General features: G+C 34.9%; 1 protein-coding gene across 1 annotated transcript in view; it reads right to left on the reverse strand.

Moving 5' to 3' along the window:
- PRKX (protein kinase cAMP-dependent X-linked catalytic subunit) overlaps positions 1-26,614 on the reverse strand; it is a 61,465-nt gene that overhangs the window by 10,725 nt on the left and 24,126 nt on the right. The window contains exons 2-5 of the mRNA XM_071747561.1: positions 19,477-19,645; positions 15,088-15,351; positions 8,973-9,092; positions 3,103-3,198 (exon numbers count right to left, since the gene is read on the reverse strand). Of these exons, the coding sequence (XP_071603662.1) occupies positions 3,103-3,198; positions 8,973-9,092; positions 15,088-15,351; positions 19,477-19,645 (649 nt within the window). The remainder of the gene's footprint in view (positions 1-3,102; positions 3,199-8,972; positions 9,093-15,087; positions 15,352-19,476; positions 19,646-26,614) is intronic.

The raw sequence follows: 26,614 nt of genomic DNA on the forward strand, positions 1-26,614 counted from the left end.
GGAATATAGTTCTAAAATTAACCTGGAAAAATATGCAGTTGCCAGATAAAAGGAGACTAAAAAGGTGAAGGTAGAAAGCAGTCTTTAAAACCCTCATGATCATTCCAGCCAATCAATGTTTGGATTAGATAAATCATGTGTCTGGCTCCTTTTACAGTCACCTTTGTAGAAATACCTCCTAGTTTTTGCAGAGAAGACTTCTCCTAATGGAGAAGGATAAAAGAATGGCTATAGCCAAAGTTTAAAACAGAAGTTGAATTGAAAAGAAATCCAGAAACCCAAAACTAGATTCACATGCTATATGCTCAATGATAAATCATGCAGTTTCCTATTCCAATATAACCAGAAAACATTAAATGGCTCATTCTTGGCTTAATTCAGAAATTTAGCTTAGAGAAGCTCAGTTAAGGGATGAGCTTGCTCCAGAATAACTGTTGTCACTAAAGATGATGACATTTTCTGTATTCAGTAGAACAAATACCCACATTGAAACAAGTTTAGCAATTTTTTATTACACAATTTCTGAATTGTCTCTCTTCTCTCTTATGCTTAAGTCAACCCAATAGATGTGTTGCTGTAGGTATTTGGGGAATTAATTATATCTCAAGATATTTCCAGACAGATAACCATCAAGGTGCTGCAGCACTGATGTTTGGTTTGGTATTTTTCAAAACCATCTTTGGAAACAGAAATTTATAAAAGCAAAAAAAAAACAAAACCCTGAAAAACAGATAGAAATAACTTATAAACTCATTAGTGGCCAATTAATAGGTAGAGAATAATTAATACTTATATTTTTAAAAAAATGAAATAACACAAAACTCTGCTGACAGTCTTCTTTGAATTTCTATTGGTTAATTTATCATCATGACAGAAGCTGCTCTTTAGAGAAATCTGAGGTATGGTCAAAGGTGTCAAGGACTTAATGTAGACAGGACAGAGGACTTGGAGAAAGCATCTGATTGAGTTGCAAGATGGATAACAAAAGGGCCACAGTAGAGAGCAATATGAAGAGATATTAGCTCATGCCAGAAGGAACAGCACTTACACAAGACACACAGCCATTGTAAAGAACAGTAAGAGGGTGAACAACATGCAGCAAGAGGGAAAGCAAAAGTGGTACAAATTCAAAAGGCTAACAGTGAGGGAGGGTGACAAGGGGTTAAGCAGGTAGAAAAATGTCTAAAAAACTCCAGTAAGTTTATAGAGTACATCAAAGTAGGAAAGTTTACTCAGAGTTCAAAAAGGAAAACAGTTTTGCATCTACAAACAGAGCACTAAAGTTCAATTGTTAAAAATTTATAAATTGTTATAAATAAAAGTGTAGCACTAATCCTTCAGACATAGCCAAGATGTGACAAGACCCAATATGATCTTTGTCGTCCCTGAGACACCAACAGAAAGGAATGAGAGAGAAAGGAAATGGGATACAAGTAAGGTAAGAAACAGGCTGTCTCAGAACAAAATAATCTTGGCACTTCCTTCAAGCTAAAGGTGCAGATGCCAAAGACTATCCAGTTCTGCATATTATTGTTTAAAAATGGGAAGAAGAGCTGATAGAGCAAGACAGATACCTTATGCTAACAACTCACTGAAGAAAGCAGTTGAAGCCTCGGGAATGAGATCACCGAAAACCAAGGTGTGAAAGGAGGAAAGCCCAAGCTAGAATCCCATAAGACCCTTAAAGGTAGGAATGTAATGGGAATGAGCTGCCAAGCACTCTCTGAAAGAACATCTGGATAAGAAAAGCTGGGAAAGAGCTGTATCAACAACTGTGCTGATTAATGTACCCTACAGTTCATTAGCATGTCTAGACTGAAGACCAAAACCTGTATATCTGTGCTTGCTACCAGAACTAGGAAACTTCACAGCATCAGGAGACTTCTGGATAGTAGAGATCAGTGTTGGTTTGTAAATGTTAAACACAAACAGAAGCTAACAGCATATCTTATTTTAAACACTTTCACTGTTAGACAGGCTACCAGTGATAATCTAATCTGAGCTGCTCATGTTCTGACCAGACTCTTGTACCTTAATGCACACAACATTATGCAAGACACTTGGTTTTCTTCCTAAATCAGGCAGGGTCAGGAAGACCTGACAATGAGATCAGACTAACTGGAAACAGCATCCAGAGAGTAAGTAAAAACTCTGTTAAGAGCAGAGACAAATAGACCTCAGCCTAAGGTGATGTAGACATGCTTGACTGAGTGCAATTGATGACTAAATGGAGTCTTAAAAAAAAATCACCCTCAAATGATTATTTTTGCAAGAGTTTTCATAAAAGTTCAGAGAAAGCTTGACAGATTTCATTAAGATTTGCCATACAACATTTACCTATTTACCTAGTGGGACAGCGAGTAAGTGCCATCTGTAAGGTCACTTCTTCAAAACACCTTGAATAATTGACCAGTTTATACTAAATTTCCTGTCCTCACTCACTCATCTCTGCTTTAGAGGAGAAACTTGATGTTCAAAATTGCAGTTTGCTCTAATGTTTACTAACAATTATTTAAATTATAGAATTTTTAAACTGGAAAAAACTATTTCATCTGTAACACATCTGCAATGCTTACAAAATACTAGGAATAAAACCCATACGTGTATATAAGACATACTGAACTATGGCCCTGTTATCTGGAGTGGAATTTGATTTTACTTTGGAACTTTTCAAGTATCAGAGAGTTCATCCATGTAGTTACGCTGAGACTGATTTAATATATGTGCATACAATAAAACAGTTCAGTGTTCACTTGCTGCACTCCTAACTTTTATGCCTATTAAATTATCTCCTAATTTCTTTCTTCTGGGCAACAACCTGGTACCAATGAGCTTTGTACAAAGTGGAAAAGCATTTAATATTCCAAAATATACAAAAATGCAAGAGAGGCAGATATTACCTTACAACTGTACATCCAGCATGAATACTACTAAACACAATTTTACTTGGGAGTGAAAGAGTAAAAGCAATCTGAAACATCTTCCAACATGGTGTTTCAGAAAACCAGAATCTGGTAGCTGGTCTTCTGTGAAGATCCATTAGAAACAGTGCTCAGGAGGTACTTAGATTATAAAAGACAGCGTTGGGAGTCATGGACTTACTTTACATACAAATCCAAATGTCTCGGGAAATCTATTTTGCCAGCAAGAATCTTCTGATATATACCAAATGGATTGTCATCAAAAAATGGAGGAAACCTATTTCAATACAGCAATTTTTTCAAGGTTAGAAAAAGAATTTCTAAAAATCTTATCAACAGTATTATGTCATATTAATTAGTTTCAGAAATCATAGATGATATAGTTCTTTTTGCAGGGCATCATGAATCAAATACTAACTTGAAGAGTAACTTAAGGCTGCTATCCCAAAACAGAAAACATTTTTCTATGCAACACATTGAATAAAGAATTAAAATTGAAGTATTACAAGAGATTTTTCTTGTAAGAAAATAAACATATCTAGTAAGTAAGAATATAAACAGATTTTTTATGAAACAGATTTTCAGTGTTCAAGTAAAAAATTCTTTGCCTTTATCAATAAAACCAAATGTATATTTTTCACAACAGCATTACTATTTCTAATCTTGTCCTGTAACCAGTCTGTAAATAAAGTGTCAAAGGACACTCATGTGAATAGATTGGCTAGCTCAGCTTTTTACTGTACTTCTTGAATTCAAATATGCTTTGTTAGAGAACGTTTGAAAGAGACAAACTGTTCAAAACCTGAAAATCCCTCAAAGGGAAGGTGTGTTGGACAGCTAAAGTACTTACTTCCTAACACATTTCCCAGATAAACAATAAGAAACCAAGATGCAATTAAAATTCTGTATTTATTATTGTCAAAAAGTTCTTCATGAAGATATGAGCCAACAGAGAGTCTGAGATAGTTTTCTGCTGTGCTTTCTTTACTAGTGCAATACATACCCTTGTTACTGCACAAGGCAAAGAGTATTGGTACATGAATACAGTCAGTATAAGCAGCATAGACAACAAGTTTTCTGAGTGGCAGCCCCCTTTTTAAAAGCTACCAGTGGAAACCATTTAGGGAAATGGAGTAACTAACTACTCATTCACTAATCTCAGTCCCACCTTCACTTCTGTAACATGACCAAAGCATGCCTCTTACTATGCTCCTCTCTCAAACTCCCTACAGAATAGAAACAAAAGGGATTTTTGAGTATCAATCATATTAATAACATTCAACAACTAATACAGTCCAACATCTAAAATATTAAATACCTCCCTAATGTTTTACAATTGCTTTCTCAGATTACACAATTGTCTACAAACACAAATACAGTGCAGGGCTTTAGGAAAATCATTAGTAGGAAAAATAAAAGTGAAAACAATGTTTTTCCATTTCACATTTTCTTTAATTTTATAATATTCAAATTAGCTTACTCTTCAACAGGTACAATGCATTATTTCCATTATGTAAGTATTTCCAGAATTACTAATTTCTTAATTATTCAGCTGATAGTTAAGTGGATTAGCAGCTCCTTTGAAATGCTGTAAAATTCAGCCACAAACAAAACCAAATTCTGTTAGAATAGTTAAGTAAAGCTGTCTGCATGCATAAGGAAAAACTGGTAATACTTCAAAGCACAGGAAAACATGAAAAAACTAACTCATTAACGAACAACTGAAGAACATTTGTTGGTACTGTTCAGAAAGCCTAAGTAGTTTTATTATGGAACAACTGAATATTCTCATCTAGAAAGAAAATTACAAATATAAGAATCTCAGGAAAAAATATTATTGTTTTCATAAATTTCTGCTTTGACACCAAACAAGGAAAATGTGACATATTTAACATGCATAAAAATTTCAAACACAGAGACTGTCATATAAAGTTTCTTTGTCAGGCAGGCAACATCATGTCCTTTGCATTATCCAAAGCAAGTTGACACACAGCACATTCAATTTCCAATTTTGCATTTGTTATTACACATCAGCATTCATCAATGCATAAAAAAAATTGGAATGAGATTTTGTATCTCCATACAAGAAAAGTGTCAGCTGCAGTAAGAATAATCTTAAATGCAGGTTTTTTTCCTCCATTTCCAAACATTCTGTACATTACTGATGTGTGAAATCAAGAAAAGTAGTATATGATTTTACTTATTTAAATATGTTTCAATTGCTTTTTGCTTTCCCACTTTGAAAATCTGAAATTATTTTGTCTAGCATTCTTGAGAGAAATTTAAATCACACTTAGCTATAGAATAATTTAATGGCAATACTGATTAAAGTGCATTTGAACTGTATGCAAAAAAAGGATAGCTTTGAAAGATTGCCTAGTTTTCTTATGGACAAACCAAAAGCAACAGTACAGGTTTTAGACAAAACAACACAAGTATTGTGCTGGAAGCTACTTAATAAATCAACAAAAACTCCCTTGAGTTTCAGACTGTCTTCACACCATAACACAAATACAAACAGCTGTCTTTTTTCCACCAACTGAAAAGAAGCTGAAAAAGAAGTTCTCTGTATAGGGGACAACAGCTGCAAACCATCCCTTTTGCTAACTGATGAATAATAATGGCACTGACATTGGTCTCAAGGATCACCGGCAGTTTTTTGCACTGGAGGAGTTGGAAAACCTCAAGGGAAAAACCTGCAGGTCTGAGAGCATGAAACTGCAGACAGGAGCCATTAGCAGCCTTAAAATTATACAACAGTACATCACATAAGACCGTCAAAGCAAAAACATAAAACAGAAAGCCCACATTAAATGAGGAAATTTAGTGAGCTGCATGTCTGCTGACAGTACAAATATGGCCTAATATATCTAATGTTAAATAAAAATAAAAACTACATCTTCCTCTGGTGTAGATTGCATCACAACACATTTAGTCAAAATAAATATATCTTTCAACTCTTTTATTAATAGCATGTTTAGCTTGTTTAGATTGTCTGTGAACTCGATATTGCTAATCTGTTCTGTAAAGATTTCTTATCACTCCTCGTCTACTTTTTCTTTCCTGTTCCTATATTTTACTATCTTAAGCCTAAATGGGAACATGGTTTAAATGTAGGTATGTGCAGATCTAGAATTCCACACACCTCTAGAGATTAAATTGGAGAAATCAGACACTGTAGAACCAGAAAGTGTGGTTTTGTTTGTTTTTAGAAGAACCACTTCCTTATGCTCATATTTACTAATTATTTTCAGTTGCTTTTGGGGTTCAGAGAGCAACTACAGGAAATAACTACCAAATGTCCTAAGCAATTTACTTGAAGACAATAACTCAGTCTTTAAGTCAGGTTTCATTCACCTTCAAGTCATTTTCGTATTTCATAAATTTCTTTGAATTCTTTCATAAATTCCAAGGGATAAAGTTACCTAGAACTATTTTTTGCATTAAAAGCCTTGATAATAAATATCCAGCTACACCTTCTGTTGGTGCCAAAAAGCATTTAAAAAAACTATTGCTGACAATAGTGAAAAGTTGATAAATTGCTTTAAGTATATACCCTACAAGACAATCTGCCCTCCTAAAGACATATACAAGCCACAACCTCTAACCCCAGAATCTTTAAAATCCTAGACAAGTAGTACCAACCAATGCCTAACCCTTTAAAAACCCAAAACAATCAAAACCACAAAAACAAATGAACAAAAAACCCTGCCACTTAACAAAACCTAAACTACCAAAATCAAAACCCAAAGTAAAACAAAAGAAACCAAACAAATTTGGAGAAGTCCCTATTCAAAGGGAAGGAACAGGGACTCCATCTGAACACTAAAAAATAAGAACCCCATGACTATGAAGAGCATATCTATACAAATAATGTAGTAAAAACTCTTGTGAAATCACCTGCAGTGGACACCTGCTCTGTTAATCCGCCTATATAAAACCTCAGCTGCCTTGTAGAAATGTGTAATTTATCTCTGTTGGTTAAGAGTTTCTATAGCCTGTTTATATTAAGCTTGGGGGAATCCAGATCTCATCACTTCAGATATATAGTGTCAGGATACATAGGATCCTATGTGGAGATGGTTGCAGCTGCTCCCTTTTTATAATGAATATATGCTGGCTTTAATTCAGTAGAATATATAGTTGTACTTCAGCTGTGCTTTAGCTGTATTCAGCTGTAATTCAGCACTGACTCCACAGATGAGGTCTTGCTTGACTTATCAACTGTAGTCAGTATGGTTACTAACTAGAGTATAAACAGAAACATGGTTTCCAGAGTTGAGAGAATCCTATTAAAATATGTCATAGAAAGGAAAAACATCCAATATCCACTTACACTGAGACCACGTAGCCCAAAAAGAGCGGAGTGGTGCCACTGAAACTCTTGGCAGGAAAGTAAATCACTTAAGACTACACCTGGGAGACTGCAGCACCTGCACTCAAGTTACAGCACCAGATATTTTTATCTACACTCTTTATGCTGTCTAGAACTAAGATTAGTAGCAACAAAGCTGCTTGGAATCTCTTGCTCCCCTTTCATTCTGCTGAGAAGGATTCCCTTAACCAGTCTGAGCTGCTTGCCTTTACAGGGAACACTGAAAGAAAGGCCTGGGCTCAGCATAGATCAGCCTACAGAAATAAAGTTTTATCACACAAGTCAGCTAAAATTGCCTGGGTCAGCAGAGAACTATTAGTGATTTTTTAAGCTTTTTCTGTCCAGAAATTGCCTTTGAGATTCAAAGTAAATGCATATGCAAGCATTAAGAAAGCAAGCAGTGGGCAGCAATGCTGTCCTGCAATAAAGTTTTGATGCTATTGCATTGACTTCACAGCAAACATGTGGTGGTCTGGAGCTCTAAAGTGATCAAACATCAGGAAAACTGCTCAGGCAATCTGAGGAGATTGTCAAAACACCAGAACAGTAACTAAAGTAACCCTGTACTGTATAGACACAAGGAAGAATGAATCCATGCAAGAATGTTTTTGTTCTGACCACTCTGGACCTGCAGATCCAGAATGAGAGGCCACAGAGGCAACCTGACGCTCCCTCAGGGAACAACAACACACAGAGCACACTGGGCCTGGTACCAAGAAGTTCTAATGACTATGAAACCAAAACTAATCAAATATATTAAATTTCTTCTGAAGCAATGAAAGTCTTGTTTCCACCTGCATTTGTTTTACTGCATCAGCTATAGCAAAATCAGTTTTTTCAAAATTGCAAGTACCTTCAAATGATATGGCCAAGATAAAAGACAAGGAAAAGCACAGAGATGCCTTGCTCCATACACGTTCTTCCTGAGCCAGTAATTTATTTTACTCAAAATAGTATTGATTGAAACTAAAGCAAATTAATACGACTAATTTTATCAACCTATTACTTAAAATCAGAAATAGTAAGTTACATTAATAACAGAAAGTCTCTCTTCAGTTTGAAATTGTATATTCTGGAAACACTGTTTGGGAATCAATTCCAAAAAATTAAAAGTAGAATTTGAGCAAGCTAGTTTCCAAATTGACCCTTTAATTTTTCCCCTATTCTTTTTCTTTGGTTTAAAGAAAATCAGCATTGTGTAGTAATACCAGTCTTCCTACTTGTCTCTGTGTATTTTTACAGACTAAAGCTCCCACTGAAAATACTAGTTCAGTATGCTAGAAACTAATTACATAAGTCTCAAAGAAAACTGGTAGGTCTCTTCTCCACCATTTAAATATACAGTACTTTATGTATAAAAATCTAAACTTCACAAAACCTGAACTTCCAAAACAGATAAGTAAATGAGAATCTGTTAAAAAAAAATCTCAAGTAAAAACCAAACAAAATCCACAAAATCAGCAACTTAAAAAAAAAGAATGCCCCTAGCAACACTAATACATATTCTTTTGCACATGTTCTCAATTCCTTTCTTCACAGGCAAAAATGAAAATGGTATATCAATACTAAACGGAGCCTGGATTTACTGTTCTTAATATTGTACATGGAACTGGCACAGAATCCTGTATTAATGTATCAGATAATATTGCTGCAATATAATAATCTTCATCACTTACCCTGACAACATCTCAAATATAAGAATTCCTAGGGCCCACCAATCCACAGCTCTTCCATGGCCTTTGCTTTGTATAACTTCTGGTGCAAGGTACTCAGGAGTGCCACAGAGTGTCCACGTCCTTGGAGGAAAAAAAGAAAAAGCCACAAAACAAACAAACAAAAAAAAAAAAAAATGGAGTCTGATGTGAAATTGAAATAAAAGTAAGAGAAAACAAATCCAAACACACATGAAGTACATAATATATATCTATGTATTTATTGTTTACAGGAACAAGAGAAAAAAGAAAGGCCTCTACAAGATGCAGCAAGACTGCTTTGATGAAGAGGGTAGATTTAGGCCAAACATGAAATAAATTGTTTTCCATGAGGGTGGTGAGACTCTGGAATAGGTTGCCCAGGAAAGCTGTGGATGCTCCCTCTCTGGAAGTGATCAAGGCAAAGTAGGATGGGGCTCTGAACAACCTGGTCTAGTGGGAGGTGTCCCTGCTCATGGCAGGAGGGCTGAATCTTTAAGATCTCTTCCAACCTAAACCATTCTATGATTCTGTGGTGCTCTCTAATTCTCCTGTAACAGAGATAGACAGAAACTAAGAAGTTTCTTGGCTGCAGGAAATATCTATGCACTCAGTTTCCTGACTTCTGGTATGGTATTCCATCCATTAGGCTATACATTGCATTGAAATTATTAACTTTAAACTGTACACCCTGGGAGTTCATTCTGACAGGTCCAGCAAAAGGCAAGATTATATTCCAGTTGCAGCAAAATGAAAAGTTTTTGTTTAGAAAAAAAATAGTGAAAGAAGGGGAGATAAGAAAGTAGTTTAAATCAGTAAATAACTGTACACATAATAATTAAGATTGCTTTTACAAGCTAAGTAACTTTTCTGATATAGTATTCAAGTGTAACCTGTCATCACCTCAACAACATACATTAAAAGGAAGAACATTTGTATTTTTTATTATTTAAAATGTTTAGAAAGTGTAGGTAAGCAAGTGTGAGATACGTAAATAATACTATTTTAAATCTGGTTTTAGTCATAACTTTCTTAGTATAAGCTCAGGATATAGAAATGTTATATTGCTACCTAGCTGAAATATATATTTGGATGAAGAGCAATCACCTTCAGAAGTAATATGCACTTCTTTCAAATTCCAGTCTTTCCTACCACTGTTCAGCTAAACATAACCTACCTTCTTTTCTTACCATAGGACGGTATTCAAAATGCACCTTATGGAATACCAGACTGTCAACATTTTTAAAAAAAGATTAAATACTGCACTTGCCTGAGACTGCAGAATTATCTTAAACATAGCATTGGGGTATTTTTTCCTTGTTTTCCTTTTGTTTGGTTACTTTTTTTCAGTTCTTAGCCTTGATTTATAACAATACTTAAGATCAAGGAAGAGGATCTGTACATTCGATCAAGACTTTAAATGAAGATTTATGATACACTGAGCTGAACTTCTTTAAGCTTGATTTCAATACAGCAAAAGTTAAATTTCTCCACCTAAACAGTCAGAATATGTTAGACACACTACGCATACATGCACTTCATGGATATTAAAACTAAACTCACTAGTGTAAAACATAAATCTTCAGCTTTTATCATTAAAGGGTGGCATGATTATTACTGCTAGAAAATATAAACTCTCATTTTCCAAATCAGTCATACACAAGAAAATTCTTATGCACAGCACTGCTTTACACACTACTGCCATCTAGCAGTTGCCTAAGTCAGGACTAGGTAACTGAGAAAACCTTTTAAAAGAGTATTAAAAGAATCTTCCAGTCTTTTAAAAGAATATTGTCCCTCCTCCCTCAAATTTCAAAAGCTACAAGAGTACTACAGCCTATCTTAGGAATTTTTATTCACACTGATTTAACCAGCTTTGCAAATGAAGCAGCTGACAGTTTTACTGCATTTGGGAAGAAGGGCTCTACAAATAAACCAGTCAGGGCAGATGCACTTGTTTTAATGGACAATATTGGCAGGACAAGACACCACAATGGTCCTCCTTTCCTTCCCCAAAATTGCCAACACTATGAATGCACAAATTCAGGAAAGATGCAGTTTTTCATCAAGGTTTTCATCCCTTATCAAGAACATTTACATAAAAATAAAATCAGTCTAACATTTGACCATGACTTTCAAGTCCCACAGAATTTGCTGGTGACAATGTAACTAAAATGACCCTCAGTTATCATACAGGTTAATAACAAGACTTTTTTTTTTTTCAAGTAAAAGGAAAACCATATATTAAGCAAAGACCAATTTAACTTGAATGCCTCTCACTGCACTAGGAAATAAAATTTCTTAACACTAGCAGGTCATCTCATTCTCTTAATTTCAATAAAAAAATTCAAGAAATTGAAAATTCAATTCAAGAAACTGTTTATTAATACACAAGAACTCAGAGGACGCTCAAATTATTTGTCAAGCTGTGCATCTGAGCTGTAAGATAACTTGTATTTCCTCTTCTGTTGGTCATGAAACAAACTAATTAATATTCTGGAAAACGCATCAAGTAAATTCTAAGAAAAGGTCATATCATAGAAGTATTTTTAATCATTATTTCATGACTATTGCATATTCATCTGAAAATCCAGATGATCCTTCTGAAGATAAATTATAAAGCAGAAAAGTAAGAATAGACTGCTCCAGACTGCTGCAAAAAAGTCCACTGCTCTGAGTTAAATTAAAAATTGAAATACAAGTAAAAAATAGTTAATAAACATGTAATTTTAAAACATGAAAGTAAACCAAACAATTAACTCTGGTTACAAAAATTAAGCTAACAAATAGTATTTGGGGACTTGTATATAGTGTCATTTATAGAAGTTAACTCTTGATGCTTAGCACATTTTAGTGTTCTATAACATTCAGCATCCACCTCCGTAGTCCCTGGCAGGCTTAATGCATATGAGGCAGAGATTAGCAATAATTCCCTTTTTGGTATTCTCTTCTGGAAGTTTCCCCATAATTATATTCAATGGAGATTGCTTTGTTTCTAGCCCACAAAAGTTTGTTCTGCAAGACATTCTTGCTTCTACAGTGACAAATAATATACTTTGCAAACCATACTTGCTGTGACTTGTTTTGTTTTTTCTCTTCAATCCACTCTGCAGAACAGTCTTATGGAACATCCAGCTTAAGCAAAAGTAACTCCAGTAGCTTTAAGGTTGATCACTTTTCTAGTTTCTAGGACAAGTTTCATAGTTTAAAATCATCTGTTCTTTTTAGCAATGTAAACTGAACAAACTAAAATTAACATTCCACACAAAAAGTGTGGGGGGAAAAATAAAAAGTCATGATTGTCCTAAGCTTCCTAAATCAGGTCTTTCTGTCCTGATTTACCTAAAACTTCTAAACCATTTCGAGTGAAGTCTGTGCATATTATAAAATATTATGAGCTTTATTTTGTGCTTCTCTTAAAAAACACAGGAATTATGAACTACAGAAAACGAAGTATTTTAAAAAGTGAGAAAGTTCAGAATCATGTTAAATGGACATGTAACCAAAAAGTGGTATATGCTTTCCAGAAAAGGGAATGTCTTAAAATGCAATGGCTATAAAGGTCGAAGCAAATCCTTTCTATATCCTACAGGTAACAATAATTTATAAAAACCTCGTCCCCATATTTTTTCTTGACATTGCCCTTCTTTTAAAAGTATTGGCACATTTATTTTCTGTGAATGTGCTAAAAAGAAACAGAAACAATTATTGTCTTCAGTTAGGCAGCCGCAAGGGGGAAAACAGAAGATATGTACGGCAGCTGAAGCAGTGACACACTGTTTTAGAGGAGAATTTTTAAAAGTAGACTATGACTGAAAAGGGAGGAACATGTATAAACAGAAGGATGTATCAATAAGAAACCGAAGCAGACAAGACAACCTGCTCTCATTCCTCTTTCTGTAGCAAAGAAAAAAAGAGAGCCTATTATTTTTTTTAATATTTTATTTTTATTTTATGCTATGTCTTTGGTTCTCTAGGAATACGTATGTTGCTTCTAACTGGCAAGCTTCCCCACATGTTTGAAAAATGTATTGTTCTATTTCATAATTCTTATACACTATATGTGTATATACATATATACACACACTCCCATACATACACATAAGACTTGATGTCTGCCATGCATAAAAATTATCAAACAGTTGCTATACTTTTGACCAAATAGTCTATGAAGCAAAATAACCTACTGGAGTGAAATTGTGAGTAAATTGCTAAAAACTGTAATTTTTACCCAAAACTGCAGTGTCAAAATTAGTACAGCCAGTGGGGAGAATACCATGTAGTTCCCAAAAAACTCAAAACCTACATGAGAAACAAAACCAGACTTGCATAGGGAACTACCTGTGCTGTAACTGGCAAAGTCCTCGCTCTTTTCAAGTTTATGTTCTGTACTTATATCACGTTGTACACTATGAATATAAAACTCCTATAGGTCTCTATGATTCAATTAAATGCAAATTGATCAATTTCATTACCCACCCACACAGGTGGGTAATGAAATACAGGACACAAAAAAACCCAGCCAAACCCAACAATTTAAAACAGCAGTGACAACTTGCTTTGATGTAGAAAAAGGTATTTGAACAAATTTACTCTTATAGATTTACATTCCAGATTGAAAAATGGAAAGCCACAAAAATGATCAGAGGGCTAAAGACAGGCTGAGGAAGTTGGTGTTGTTCAACCTAGAGAAGGCTGTGATGTGACCTTTTAGCAGCTTTCCAGTATCTGAAGGAGGCCTACAAGAAAGCTGGGGTAGGGCTTTTTGCACAGATGTGCAGCAAGAAGACAAGACAAACTTAGGTGAGGCATTAGGAAAAACATTCCTTAATTTGAGGGTGGTGAGATGCTGGAACAGGTTGGCCATGGACATTGTGGCTGTCTCCTCCCTGGAAGTGTTCAAGGGCAGGTTGGATGGGGCCTCCAGTAATCTGATGTAGTGGGAGGTATGCCTGCCCATGGCAGGGGGGTTGGAATTACATGATCTTTAAGGTCCCTTCCAACCCAAACCATTCTATTCTACAAAAAACACACTCTGATGTAAACTACCACTTTATTTAAGGAAGGGTTGCTTCTGTTGTGCCTTAAACCCAGAGAAATCTAAATTAAGAATAACCACTAAGTGGCAGTATCTACGTGTAAAAAAGGAGTACAAAGAATGTGTATGAAAATGTCTTATAAAGAGATAGTCCTACTTTTTTACCTGGAATTAGCCTTACTTCTTCCTGCAAAAATTTATTTTGATTTAAAACACATACATGTGTATAAAAGACAACATTTGTACACACCGAACTGTTGTAAAAGCAGCAGACACTTAAAAAAATGAGAGGATGAGCACCAATGTAACAACAGGAACAATCAGATATTGTCTACCTCAAGAGGTGTCCAAAGGGCATATTACTAAACCTTCTCACACCACTTTTTAAACTATGATAGGACAGATTTTTACTTTTTTTGTTTGTTTTAATTCCAATGACAGCTCTTGTTTCCTCTTAAAAGCATGTAATATAAATCTTGGAAGAATAATTCAGACAGAGGGAACGGTGGGAAAAAAACCCAACAACTCCCTACATTATCTAAAAGTTTACATATGCTAGTAAAACAGACATAAGGCTGACAGGATACAGTTACATAAATCACTTGCTGAAGCTGGCCTGATTGTAACTGTCTAGGTTTTGCAGTTCCATTTTAGCAACAGGCTAGTGAAAACACTATCCAGTTTTAAAATCCTAATATCACATTTCAATAATCTCTCTAAAAGAGAGGTAATGTATCAATAAATAAATATCTCAACATTTGTTCCTATTACCTCACTGAACTCCCTTTTTACAAGATGACTGCTGAAAACTTGAATATACAAAAATACTCATATAAAAATATTGTTCTACAGTAGCTTATCTGTGATATTGGTCCTACTTATGCCTAAATTGAATACTGGTTTCCTTGACTCCATTTTAAGATAGCTTCCTTCACACTAAGGGATTTGCTATGTGTGAACCACATGGAGTCTTAGGGTGAAATGCTGAGCTCTTAAACAAACCCTTTTTCTTTCAACTGTTTAACATGCAAAACATAATTACCGTAACAAAAACCTACTTACCTATCCACCAGCTTTTTAGCAAATCCAAAATCAGTAAGCTTGATATGTCCTTCTTTGTCTAGTAATATATTTTCAGGTTTTAAGTCTCTGTAAACTATTTCTTTGGAGTGCAGGTATTCTATCGCACAAATAATTTCCGTAGAGTAAAAGAGTCCTGTGCTGTTGTTGAAACGCCCCATGTTGCGCAGGTAACTAAAAAGTTCTCCTCCTGGCACATATTCCATTAACATATATAAGAAACGTTCATCATGATTGGTCCAAAATCTGTAATAAAAATGTTATTTTATTGAATAAGAAATTCTCTCTCTGATTTGCTTTAGAAGTAAATTTCTGTAAAATTACCAGTGTTTTACTAACTATGTACATACTTACGGTTCCTATTCTGCAAATATTAATATCCCAAGAATCTAACAGAATTTTATAATGGACATTTAAGTAGCTGATTTAACCAGAAAAGTAAAACATAGTTCAGGATGTACACAGCACTGGCCTAGAAAGAAAATCTGATTTATAGACTCCATTTCATTGTACAATCAGGTCTCTGCTAAGCACCTAGTCACTGCCTTACTATGGTTCCAGCCAATTCTAACACACCTTCATTTTATTTAAATAAATATTGCCAAAGTGATGCACAGTGAGCAGAATCCACCTTTGTAAAAATGTCTATGACAATTTAGTCAAGAACAGGACACCAGAGTTCTCCTTCCCTTCTGTTACCCCTTCCCCCCTGGAAATACACAACCCTAAAGCATCAGATCACAATGCTTGTTTTTCTACATTATCTTTAACAAAAGCAATAGAGAAACAGAAATTACACCAAAGCAAGGTTTATTTCTGTACCTCAGGATTAACCTAGTAGTAAGTATCTTTCAATCCTCAGACTGTTGCCTTTACTTCAAGAACTATTATTGTCGAACAATCATTAATAAATGCAGTAAAGAACAGCTAAGGAAGAAAGAAAATAATTCCATATGGCTTTCAACAGAGGAAAAACACAGCAGTATTCTTTGCACATTCCCTGAAAATAAGCTGGTTTTCTTTCTACCCACATCAACTAACATGACACACACCCAAATGTCATTCAACAGTTAAGAAGAAAATAGGTATCTGGTAACATCCTGAAGAATATTAAGCCATTTAAAGAGAAACAGCTATCTCTATTACTATGATAACAGATAAAGAATTCTGTATGCCTATCTACTTTACTGATGCAAGAGTAGAAGTTACTTTAGCTTCTAGTAACTGCTTCCACAGTATCACAAGAATGGAAAGATCAAGTATCTTTTTTTTTTTTTCCCCAGGGTTTTTTGTTTGGTTTGGTTCTCCCCCCTCCTTCATTAGCTGGTTCATAATCAAGGCAGAGTCTCAAGAAAGATAAGCAGAGCAAACTGAGCTCCCAAGCCCATAAAGGACTTTTGCTCAGTAAGACTTTTGTTCTTTACTCCAGTACTGAGATGTGTTTTAAGCAGTCAGGCAAAATTGCATCTACAATAGATGAAGAAGAACAGGAATGGGCAAAACACACCAAACTACATGTCTAAAAATCATATGTAGGGGAAAGGGAAACATCTGACAAAGAATACAGAGGGGAAAAAAATGGATGAAAACAGTTTTTACTGGAATAATTTCTTTAAGAACTGACTCTTAGGTTTGTCTATCAGTCGGAAAATGGACAGATTTGGTCCACAGGAAAAGTAACAAAATTAAGGCCTTTAATATTTGCAAAACTGTTTACTTTGAATGATATTTTAACACAAAAAGGGAACATATCACAAAAATTGTGATTAGAATAATATGCATGGTGTCACATAGCTTTATAATTCAGCTTCACCAATGAACTTTGGATGCCCTTGTGAGCTCTCAAGGACAAACAACCTTAACATTTTAGCTTATATAGTTGAATTTTAATAAATCTTGCTCTCTTGGAAAAAAAAAAGTAAGCTAAAGATACATGTCAAAATTACAGCACAGTATGAACTACTGCACCCACAGAAGTATGACATGTCATTCAAACATGGTATTGGAGATTGTCTAGGAATCTCCAGGGACCACTTGGTTGCAAGAGCACCAAACAAGCATTTCCAAAAAGCAGTTTAAAAACATAAGTAGATAAATAACTTGGGTATCTGTCGAAAAATAGAAGCATCCTATATGCAGGAAAGTCACTGCTCAAAAGAATAACAAGAAAAAACAAATATATTTATATAGAAGTATTTATACATAGGAAGATATAAAAAGGATGAATATCAGAAATAAAGTGCACCATTACTGTAAAATTATGCATTATAAAGTGATAAAAAATAATCTTCTGCTGAATTAGCACATATTCCGTGTTTTGCAAGCAGAGGAAGATTCTATTCACTTTTAAGATGGTGTCACTAATGGAAAATATATAAAAAAGACCATGTAGATAACACAGTCCAAAGGCATTGAAGCAGAACTATGCAGATTTTTTTTTCCCCTTTTTGCTGATCAATTTTTATTAAAGAATTAATGGAAAAAACCCTACATATTGGGCAGGGAATAAGGTGGCTGAAAAAAACTGTTAGCCATATAAAAAGCTGTAGTTTTATTTGTCATACAGTGCTAATTGTCCACAAATGCTTGTGTAACACAGATCATACAAATATTAACCTGACTTAAAAATTAACTACTTCATTTCAGCTAGATTGTTTGTTGTACTTTGCTAAAGAACAAATTCATTACCACATGACCAGACTGGATGAGACTTTGAGCAAACTGGTCTAGTAGGAAGTGTCTCTGTCTTTAGCAGGGGGATTGGAAGGAGATTATCTTTAAGGTCCCTTCTAACCCAAACCATTCTGTGATTCTATGAATTACACAAACATAGCTGATGCAGCATCTCCTTTAACACGTGAATAAAAAAGATGGAACTGAAGAACATTTGCCTTGCACACAAGGGAACTTCCATTTGAATTGTGTCTTTCCTTTGGCCATTTTAAAAATCTACCATTTTGGATACAAGATATGAATGAAATCCAAGAAAAATTATCTGTTTGTATTTTTGATCACTTCTGTATGGACACAAACCCTCACATCCTAGTTTCTGATGTCTCCTCCAAGCTTCTCTCTTCCCACACTAATTACACTGTTCCAGACCCACAGACATACTGGGTTGAGGCTTTTTCATCACTTTGTTGCTCAAAGTAATTTAAAAAAAGAATGTACCCATTTACATAGTTATAACACCCTGCTCCTCCTGTTCCATCTATATTTTAACTAGTCTAGCCAGATGTACTCAGCCTCTGCATCTTGCTTTCCTGCATGTATCTCAAACTCCATATATGCTAGAAGTTATCTTACTGATACTATGCCACAAACAGGATTTCCAAACACTGGAAACTAATAGTATCATGATGCTGGAAAAATCAAGAGCACTTGAGGGAAAAAGCCTCCTCCTGCTGAGCTCTTTTCATTTTTCACACTACCATGATTTTGCTTCATCTTTTCCCTCTGAGATTTTCTCAGCCCTTGGAAAAGGCTACAAAAGTATCCCTCCAGCTGCACTACCTACAGCTAGAGATTAACAAAGGCTCATTTTTTCTAATTTTATGTAAAAATGATTAAGGCAGGTAAATGAAAAGCAAATCTTCATCAATGGCTCTGTATACTTGCATGAGAAAATGTAAATGTAAATTAACTGTGCAATTACCCAGAGGTTTAGCTTTCCCAGTAAAAGATATGGACTCAGATACACCAAAGGTGTTGTGGTGCTATGAAATTTATGATGCTTTCTCTCCTTACAAGAGGACTGGGATCATTAGAGTCACCACAATTTCACCAGAAAGATGTAGCTTTAAAATGTTTAAATCATGAATCTCAAAGGGATTCTACAACGTAACCACAAATATGGGAAAATAAAAAGGACCAAGATGTGCTGCAGTCACTTAACATCTTTCAGAATAAAGTTTGCAAAACTAAATTTCATAAAAGTTTCAAAAGGAGATACTTCCATATAATTATATCTTTATCTAGACAGCTACAGGACACATAGAGATAGAAATTCTTCATTTCTCACCATTCTAGAATCAATCTAGAAGTAATTTTGATGAGCTAATACTAACACTATTTCATTATACTAACACTATTTCATTAGTGTTTTCTCCTCACTTCAAAAGATTTCTACAGCATGCAAATAAGAAAGGAAGTAAAGCTTAGAACAAATTATTGCTACAATGTTTAGATTATGCCTTTATATTTTAAATTTTTCATTCTTCTGTAATAAATATTTTAGTTTGAAATCTATTCTAGTCTAGATTGGGTAATAGACAGTAAACACTTGGTTAAGTCAATAAGAACTTGCAAAGAGACTCTGGAACACTAACTGTACTTTATATAAGTTAAATGAATTTAAAAAATACAACTTACAATCTGATCAAAAAGGGGTGGTTGACTTCTTTCAAGACTGATTTTTCATTGTGCACATGTTGCTCTTGCTTCAGTCGAATGACATCAGGAATGCTCATCACTTTCAGTGCAAAGTAACGTTTGGCCATTTTTTCCTTCACCAAATGAACACGTCCAAAGGTACCAGTGCCTGAAAAGTTGAAGAAGAAATATCAACTAATTGTAACAAAGAAAAAAACCAGGGATAATTTACTAAATTAAAACCTACAGAAACTCAATTCTTGGTTTGTTTCTTCTCAACCATATACTGGTATTACATCTTTTAACTGTTTTTACACATTTTTTTTTCTTGGAATTTCTCAATTTTCAGTGATAATGATTTAATAAAAACAACAGTAATGTGATGTTGCCACTCTTTGGATAGACACTGGAAGAATTTCTTAGAAAGAAGAGAAGTGGTCCTGAGAAAATGTAAAGGAGATGTATAAAAAAGAAAAAAAAAAGAAAAAGAAAAAAAAGGGAGAAAAAAGAAAAAAAAAAAGATGTAATATATAAGATTCAAATGTAACCAATGTAAACAAAAAGCAAAACTGTTTTCAAGCACAGAAGAAAGGCTGGGAAACACTCTTAAATTTCAGAGATCAGTTTTAACTTAGATCAGGTGAGCAGAGGTGACAAACAGAACTAGCATTCAGCTTGTTGTAACAACAGCATGTTGCATAAAAACAAAACAAAAAAACAACCAAATCATCACTGAAATATAAATGATATATATGTAATGTTTGACTGAAACATATTTAATAATTCTTCAACACAAAAACTACTTAACTTTCTATACATTATTTATTAAAACAAGATAGCTAAAAATCAGAGTTTAAAAGTAGGAACTCATGATACAGAGGACAGAACATACAAAAATAAATAGAAATATTCATCTACCAATTTTTGGTGACTGAGAACAGCTGTCTACAAGCATTCAGGTGAGGAGATTCTCCTTAAATGTATATAGAATGGTGAAGCTATTCAGTAGAACAAGGAATGTGGAAAAAACCACTAAAAGGTGCATAAACCATTGAAAAAAAAAACTTAAAAATCTGCTTATTCTGGTCCATCATTATATTACATGGAAACAAGATTTCAGGCAATGTTTTTTGTAGTTAATGTACTTCTTTTCCAATTCACTCTTAAAAAATAGAAGAAAAATAAAAAACATTGCCTTTTAAATAATGTATTGTGCACTTCTCTGTTCAATACAGTAGTCATTAAAGTTCCTTTTAAGTGCATTACACTCAAGACAATTATACATAACTGAATTGAGTATTTCTTTTAGTTTGAAATGAAAGACAAAACTAGCCCATTTGGCTACACTGCTATTTATACTGCAGCACAGTGTTATACATTTGAAGATGAACCCACATTTCAGCTCACTGGGTGGTTGCTCATTGTTTTTTCTCTCATTAAACAAAAGCCCTGTAGGTTCCATTAGAACAGTACAGCAGATATTTTAATCCTATTCTCTGACAGAAATACGCACCACTACAGAGGACCCTTGGAATTCAAACCAGTTGCCTAACTTGTGAAAGGTCACCCTGTTTTTCAGAAACATCTTCCAAAAAAGCTGAAGTCTTACATTTAAGCTCGTAATTACCCCCTTTGCACATATCCTAGGAAAACAGCACATAGACCAGTTTTAGCACTATTAACTGGTAAGCCAATAGGTTTTAGATTGTGCTGATATGTTATGATCAGTCTATATTAAAAGACAATTTTCTTAAGACGTGTAGTGGGTGCAGATTTTTGAGAAGAGAGAAATGAACTTCCAAAACTGTATTACTTGAGGAGTAATAAAACAAGGGAGTTTCTGCCTCTTGTGGGTTCAAGAAACTTGAGAATTTATATGAAAATGTATTTCTTTTCTCTGTGTGTATTCTCACTTAAAAAAATTACATTCTATTGAACAGTTACTGTTTCCAGACAATTGTTACACTGCTTAAGAGTACAACATATGCTAAAAAACAAACCAAAATACTCCTACTAAAAACTAGAAACTAACAACTTCAGTAATCCAATTTTATGGAACTTACAGCTCTATTACCAATACAGCTTTTAAAACCAGCTTTCAAGATAAAACTTCTCACTATACAAACCAACCAAGGATTACAGTTATCCAAACACAAAAGATACTATCAAGGTAGTTTGATATTCCCACCTGTCCTGAGTTACACTTCTTTAACCCAGACACCTATAAGCACGTCTCAGATAAAGCCTGCTGTTAGAGTGAAGTAAGGCACCAGGTTACCCTGGAAAATTTATCAAGCAATTAAATCCTCTAACAGTGTAGTCACATTACATGACTAAAGCTGTAAACAACCTTAGTTTCACAGGGATGGGTTTCTCCAGTAAAAAACAACCCTCAAAAAAACCAAACCAAAACAACCTTCAAAAAAACCCACAGTGAAAAACCCCAACAACAAAAAAGCCAAGAACACCCTGGAAAAAAAGCCCACAACAAACAAACAAAACAACAAAAAAGGCTCAAAAGTTTCCAAACATAGTCCTCTGTTTAAGCTACTTAAAATACTGATTATTTACATCTTTACTAAATACATAGACAAAAAAGTACTTTGGGTTATTTCAGAATTAGATGAAATTTAAGTTCAGAGTAAAAACACCGTCAAGAATAACCACAGTCTCAATAGACATCAAAACTAAGTCATCTTACTTATTAGGACTTCCAAAGATGAACTTGGAGAAATTAACAGTACCAACAGTTTTAATGTAGTTTTATATGCACAATGTTTATATGCGTATATTTTTAGCTGGTTCGATAGGCATTCTGATACTTCCATCGATATATTCAACAGGAAAGACAGAAGTGAACACATACCTCATTTTCCCTTGGTCTCTAATGCTCTCATGTTTCATGTCTTTTTTTACTTGCTCTAGAAAATTTTATTTTAGTATGCTTTAATTTTTCATTATGCTATTAGTCTAACTTTACAAATGGTGCTGTTCAGAAGCAGTAACAGTAGTAATAGTAGCACCCAAGTTCCATTTGTTTTCACAGAAGAACCTGCTGGGGACTTACTTAGCAAGAGTTCTAACTTTGGAAACATGGTCTCTTTAAAAACACCTCTGCCAGAAGCTAGAGCCTGTCAGGCTCTTCCAGATAGTGGTAAGGACCTAATCTAGATAGCCTCTGGGAAAACCAGAAGACATGAACAAGAACATCCAACTTCCCTAACCAGTTTTATTGTTGAACTGGTTGCAATTTTTTCAAACATCTTTAGCCCAATTTAAAACAACTGTGGAAGCTGAGAAGACAGTACAGACCAGTAAGTCATCTAACATTTGTTTTCTGATGCCTTTTCTTATAATACAAATTTTCTTCTATTCAAGGTCTCAGAAAATTAATTGGGCCTACATCAGTTGGTAGTAACAGTGCCCAAACACATAGCCACCACCCATCCAACACTTTTGACAAACAATATCTTAAAGCTCTAGAGAGTATTAATAGTCATGTTCTGAAATTTGCTTACACCGTTTAAACTGTTCTGTCAAACTCCTCTCACTGCAAAGAGAAGCAGAGAGAGCATAGAGAATACTACTTATTTGTTCAACCAAGAAAAAAAATAACTTTAATCATGTGGGGCCAAATACAAGGGGGAGGAGAGGAAACTTGCTGAAACTTAAAAACAGCTATATAAAAGTATGCAAATCAGGTTTAATAATGCCTTTGCACAGCTACATACTGGACTAATTGCGGAGTTTTTTGTGATACTTTTGTTTGGGTTTTGTTTTCTTCTAATGTGTAGCCAGTCTTCAGACAACTAGAAAAAGTTTGCATTCAAAGATGACTACAATTCAAATATTTCCCTTCAAACTTCTGGGTTGGATCTCCTGCTCATGCTTTTAGCCATTTCTGCAAAGATTTTTAAAATTCTCTTCCTTGCAAATGCTGGGGAAGGATAGAATGGCACATGTTGGTCAACAAAGAGTTGTGGTTATTCAGCAATCAAGAAAGTCTTGCTGTTTTAAGTCTTGCTGTTGTGTCTAGGTGGATATTACCCCTCACATTCATGGAAAGAAAACCAAAAAACAAAAGGAGCAAACTGGCAGTGTGTAAGATGGGGGCACAGCTTCAGAAATTTGAGAGAAGGTTTTTGGAAGCAGGAAAAGGTAGGGTTACTAGTCTTCTATCAAAACACTACTGTCTCCTGCCCTCCAGGAAGTAGACACGAAGCTCCTGGAACAGCTTTTGTTAAATCCCATGGAAGAACTGTTCAGGTTTTTACCCTGTTCACCTCAGAGATCAGCTGGATAAATTCGACCTCCCGGGAGAAGTAAACATTCCTTAGAATTACTTTAAAATAGAAATATTCTGTACCTGCCTATTTTGTAGATAATAATGAAATGAAATACAGTTTTTACAGGTATGCTACTCTGCTAACATTTTTTTAATGTTTAGTTCAAATCAATAAAACTTCAGGGACTGTATCATTCTCTTGAGATGAGTCTTGGGATCTACCAAGTACCATCTTGATGTAGGAAGAGCAATAGCTACACATGCACACATGCACATACCTCTCTGTCTCTATTACAGAACTTAATGGCAGAGTTTGAGAGTTGAAAATGTGCTTACATCAGAAATTAGATCTCATTAGAACAGCTGTTATTAGGTAATACTTTATTTGTGCTGCTACAGTATACAACCAATGAAGGTAACAAAGCAAAGAGTGTGCTGGTGCTATTTGCAACATGAAACACAATTTAAAATTTTTAGGACTACATGAGCAAAATGAAGCAGCATGCAAAATACTAACCACTAATCCAGTATAATCTCTTTAGAACAGAAACAATAAAATTTTTTGATCCCTTTGCATATGCAACGTGGTTGCGGAACTTGAAGGAATGCCAGAAATCTTCTCAATTGGGTAACATTCTCATGTTAAATGCACAAAGGGAGGAGTCAAAAAACTGTGGAAGACCAGCTTGGTCTAGGGATCAAATGCAAGAAAGGAATTGTCAGTCATACAAACCAAGCTGGATTCCCTAAAACCATGCAAAAATATAGCCAGCTTCCAGGATTTTACTGTCTTTGAAGCCTCCTAGAAAAGAATAAAGAATGTGGGAATATTTCTGGTGCAATTTTAGATACTTTTAATGCTAGGAAAAAACAATCCTGCAACTTTTCATCAGCTAAAAAAACTGCAAAGTAAAGTAGTGACTACTTTGCTATTGATGTAGGTGACTAATGTAATGCTCCTTGCCCTCTTTATTTTGTCCCATTAATTAGATCCAGCTGTTCCAGTTTGCCATCTTTTAAAGCCACAGCTTTTTCTTAAAACCAAGTTTGCCGAGCTCAGATAGATAACATTTGTTTTAATGAAGCCTAAACTAGGTCATGTGAGATCCATGACCCTGAGGGTGCCTTTCTGAGTCCCAAAGGAGTTGGTCCCGACTTCCACAGATGCCTATAAAAAGAGATGCCTTTTTTTTTTTTTTTTTTAAACAAATATAAGAAAATTGTCCTGCTGTGCCACATTTTAGTCTTTACTAGTAGCCACAAGCACAAAAGTCTTGATTCTACTGAGTATCAAGGATAAAATAAGAATAGCTTCAGATTACAAATTTACTATTGAATGTCAATTTCTTCTGTCATTTAATCTCTGCCTCATTTTGGACTGGAACTTGACTAGCCTAGCAAAACATGTTTTAGAAGGAGGTGTGGGGATTGTCAGTAATTCTTGAAAAAGAAGGGGAAGAAGGAAAGAGACAGCAAAGGAAAGAGACAGCCATAATCAACTGGTGATCAAAAGGTTAATACTTGAGAGAAAGATATGGCTAAACCACGACACATGTCAGCTTCTACAACAGAAGATGTGTTTGGCACATAAACTTGGCAATACAGAATGAAGATGATGATTTTGTACATAACAGTAGCCAGTTTTTTGATTTTTGGTTTAATTTTTCAACTAATAGACCAGTGTCAACTGAAAATACCTTGCAGACTATCACTCAACCTTCTCAAATTCAGTGTCTTCACACTTGTTCCATAAACCTGCTGGGGAATGATCACTGTGATTATCAGACTGCTGGTTCTATACTTCTACACTTCTCTAGAGGGTTCTAAACTAAACTGAAAAACATACCAGAGAAATAAATACATCTAGATAAGGTTTTACAGGCCATCAGAACAGTGTTCCATCTAGAACTGTGTATCTAATACTTTTGAACGCAAGAATTAAACATCATAGTTTTTTGCAAAGCTTTTGCATATCCTTCAATGATCATATATCTGAGGAGACAGCCTGATCAAGAGAGCTCAAAAACATTTAAAAGAGATGCCTTCTGTTGTGTTCACCATGTGCAGCTCTGCCAAAGCAGCCTGCTTCTATGACTTTGTTCATTCATCCACTCTGATATGATTTAGTTTACACCAGGAAAGCCTTGGACAGAGACAGTATCTGTCTACTTAGCAATAATGTGATATACAACACAGCAAGATATATGCACACGACATTCCAGGAGAGATCGTAACTTTTTCGGACTATCTGTCCCAGAAATTTTATTGCCAGTAGCATACTAGTGGTATCTCTTCTGTTTGAATTCCATCCTCATCCATTGTCAAGCCAGTTTTCTACTGAATGCTTACTCCCATTAAATCTTTAACCCAGCTCAGATGAAGTTGAAAAGTAGTGATGCGTGTTCAAAATACAGCCTAGTTTTGACTCCAAGATGCTGCTGTAAAAAATTTCCACCTCTTTGCTGCTTGCAGATTCCAAAGATACGAAATTTTCGTGTTCTTTCTTGGTACACAGAGAGCCTATATCAACAGGTGACTAAAACTATATTTAACCATCTGCAATTTGGTATAGCCTCTTCAACTTCACACAAGATCTGATATGCCAGAGAATTCCAAACAATTGTGTCAACAGCTCTTGTTGACCCACCCATTTAAATGGTTCTGAATTGCAATCCTGAAGAATTAAAACCACAGGAATCTCTAAGCTAATAAATACCCATGCTTTCTGTTTTTCACATTGTTCAGAGACAGGCTTCTGATTTCCAGAAAGTGGCATTCAACAGAACACGATGACACAGAAGTTCCTTTCTAATTCCAGGTAGTTTTTTTAATTCTTTCCCCCCCACACCTTAT

This window comes from Heliangelus exortis, chromosome 1 (genome assembly GCF_036169615.1).
Source record: "Heliangelus exortis chromosome 1, bHelExo1.hap1, whole genome shotgun sequence".
Lineage (NCBI taxonomy): Eukaryota > Metazoa > Chordata > Aves > Apodiformes > Trochilidae > Heliangelus > Heliangelus exortis.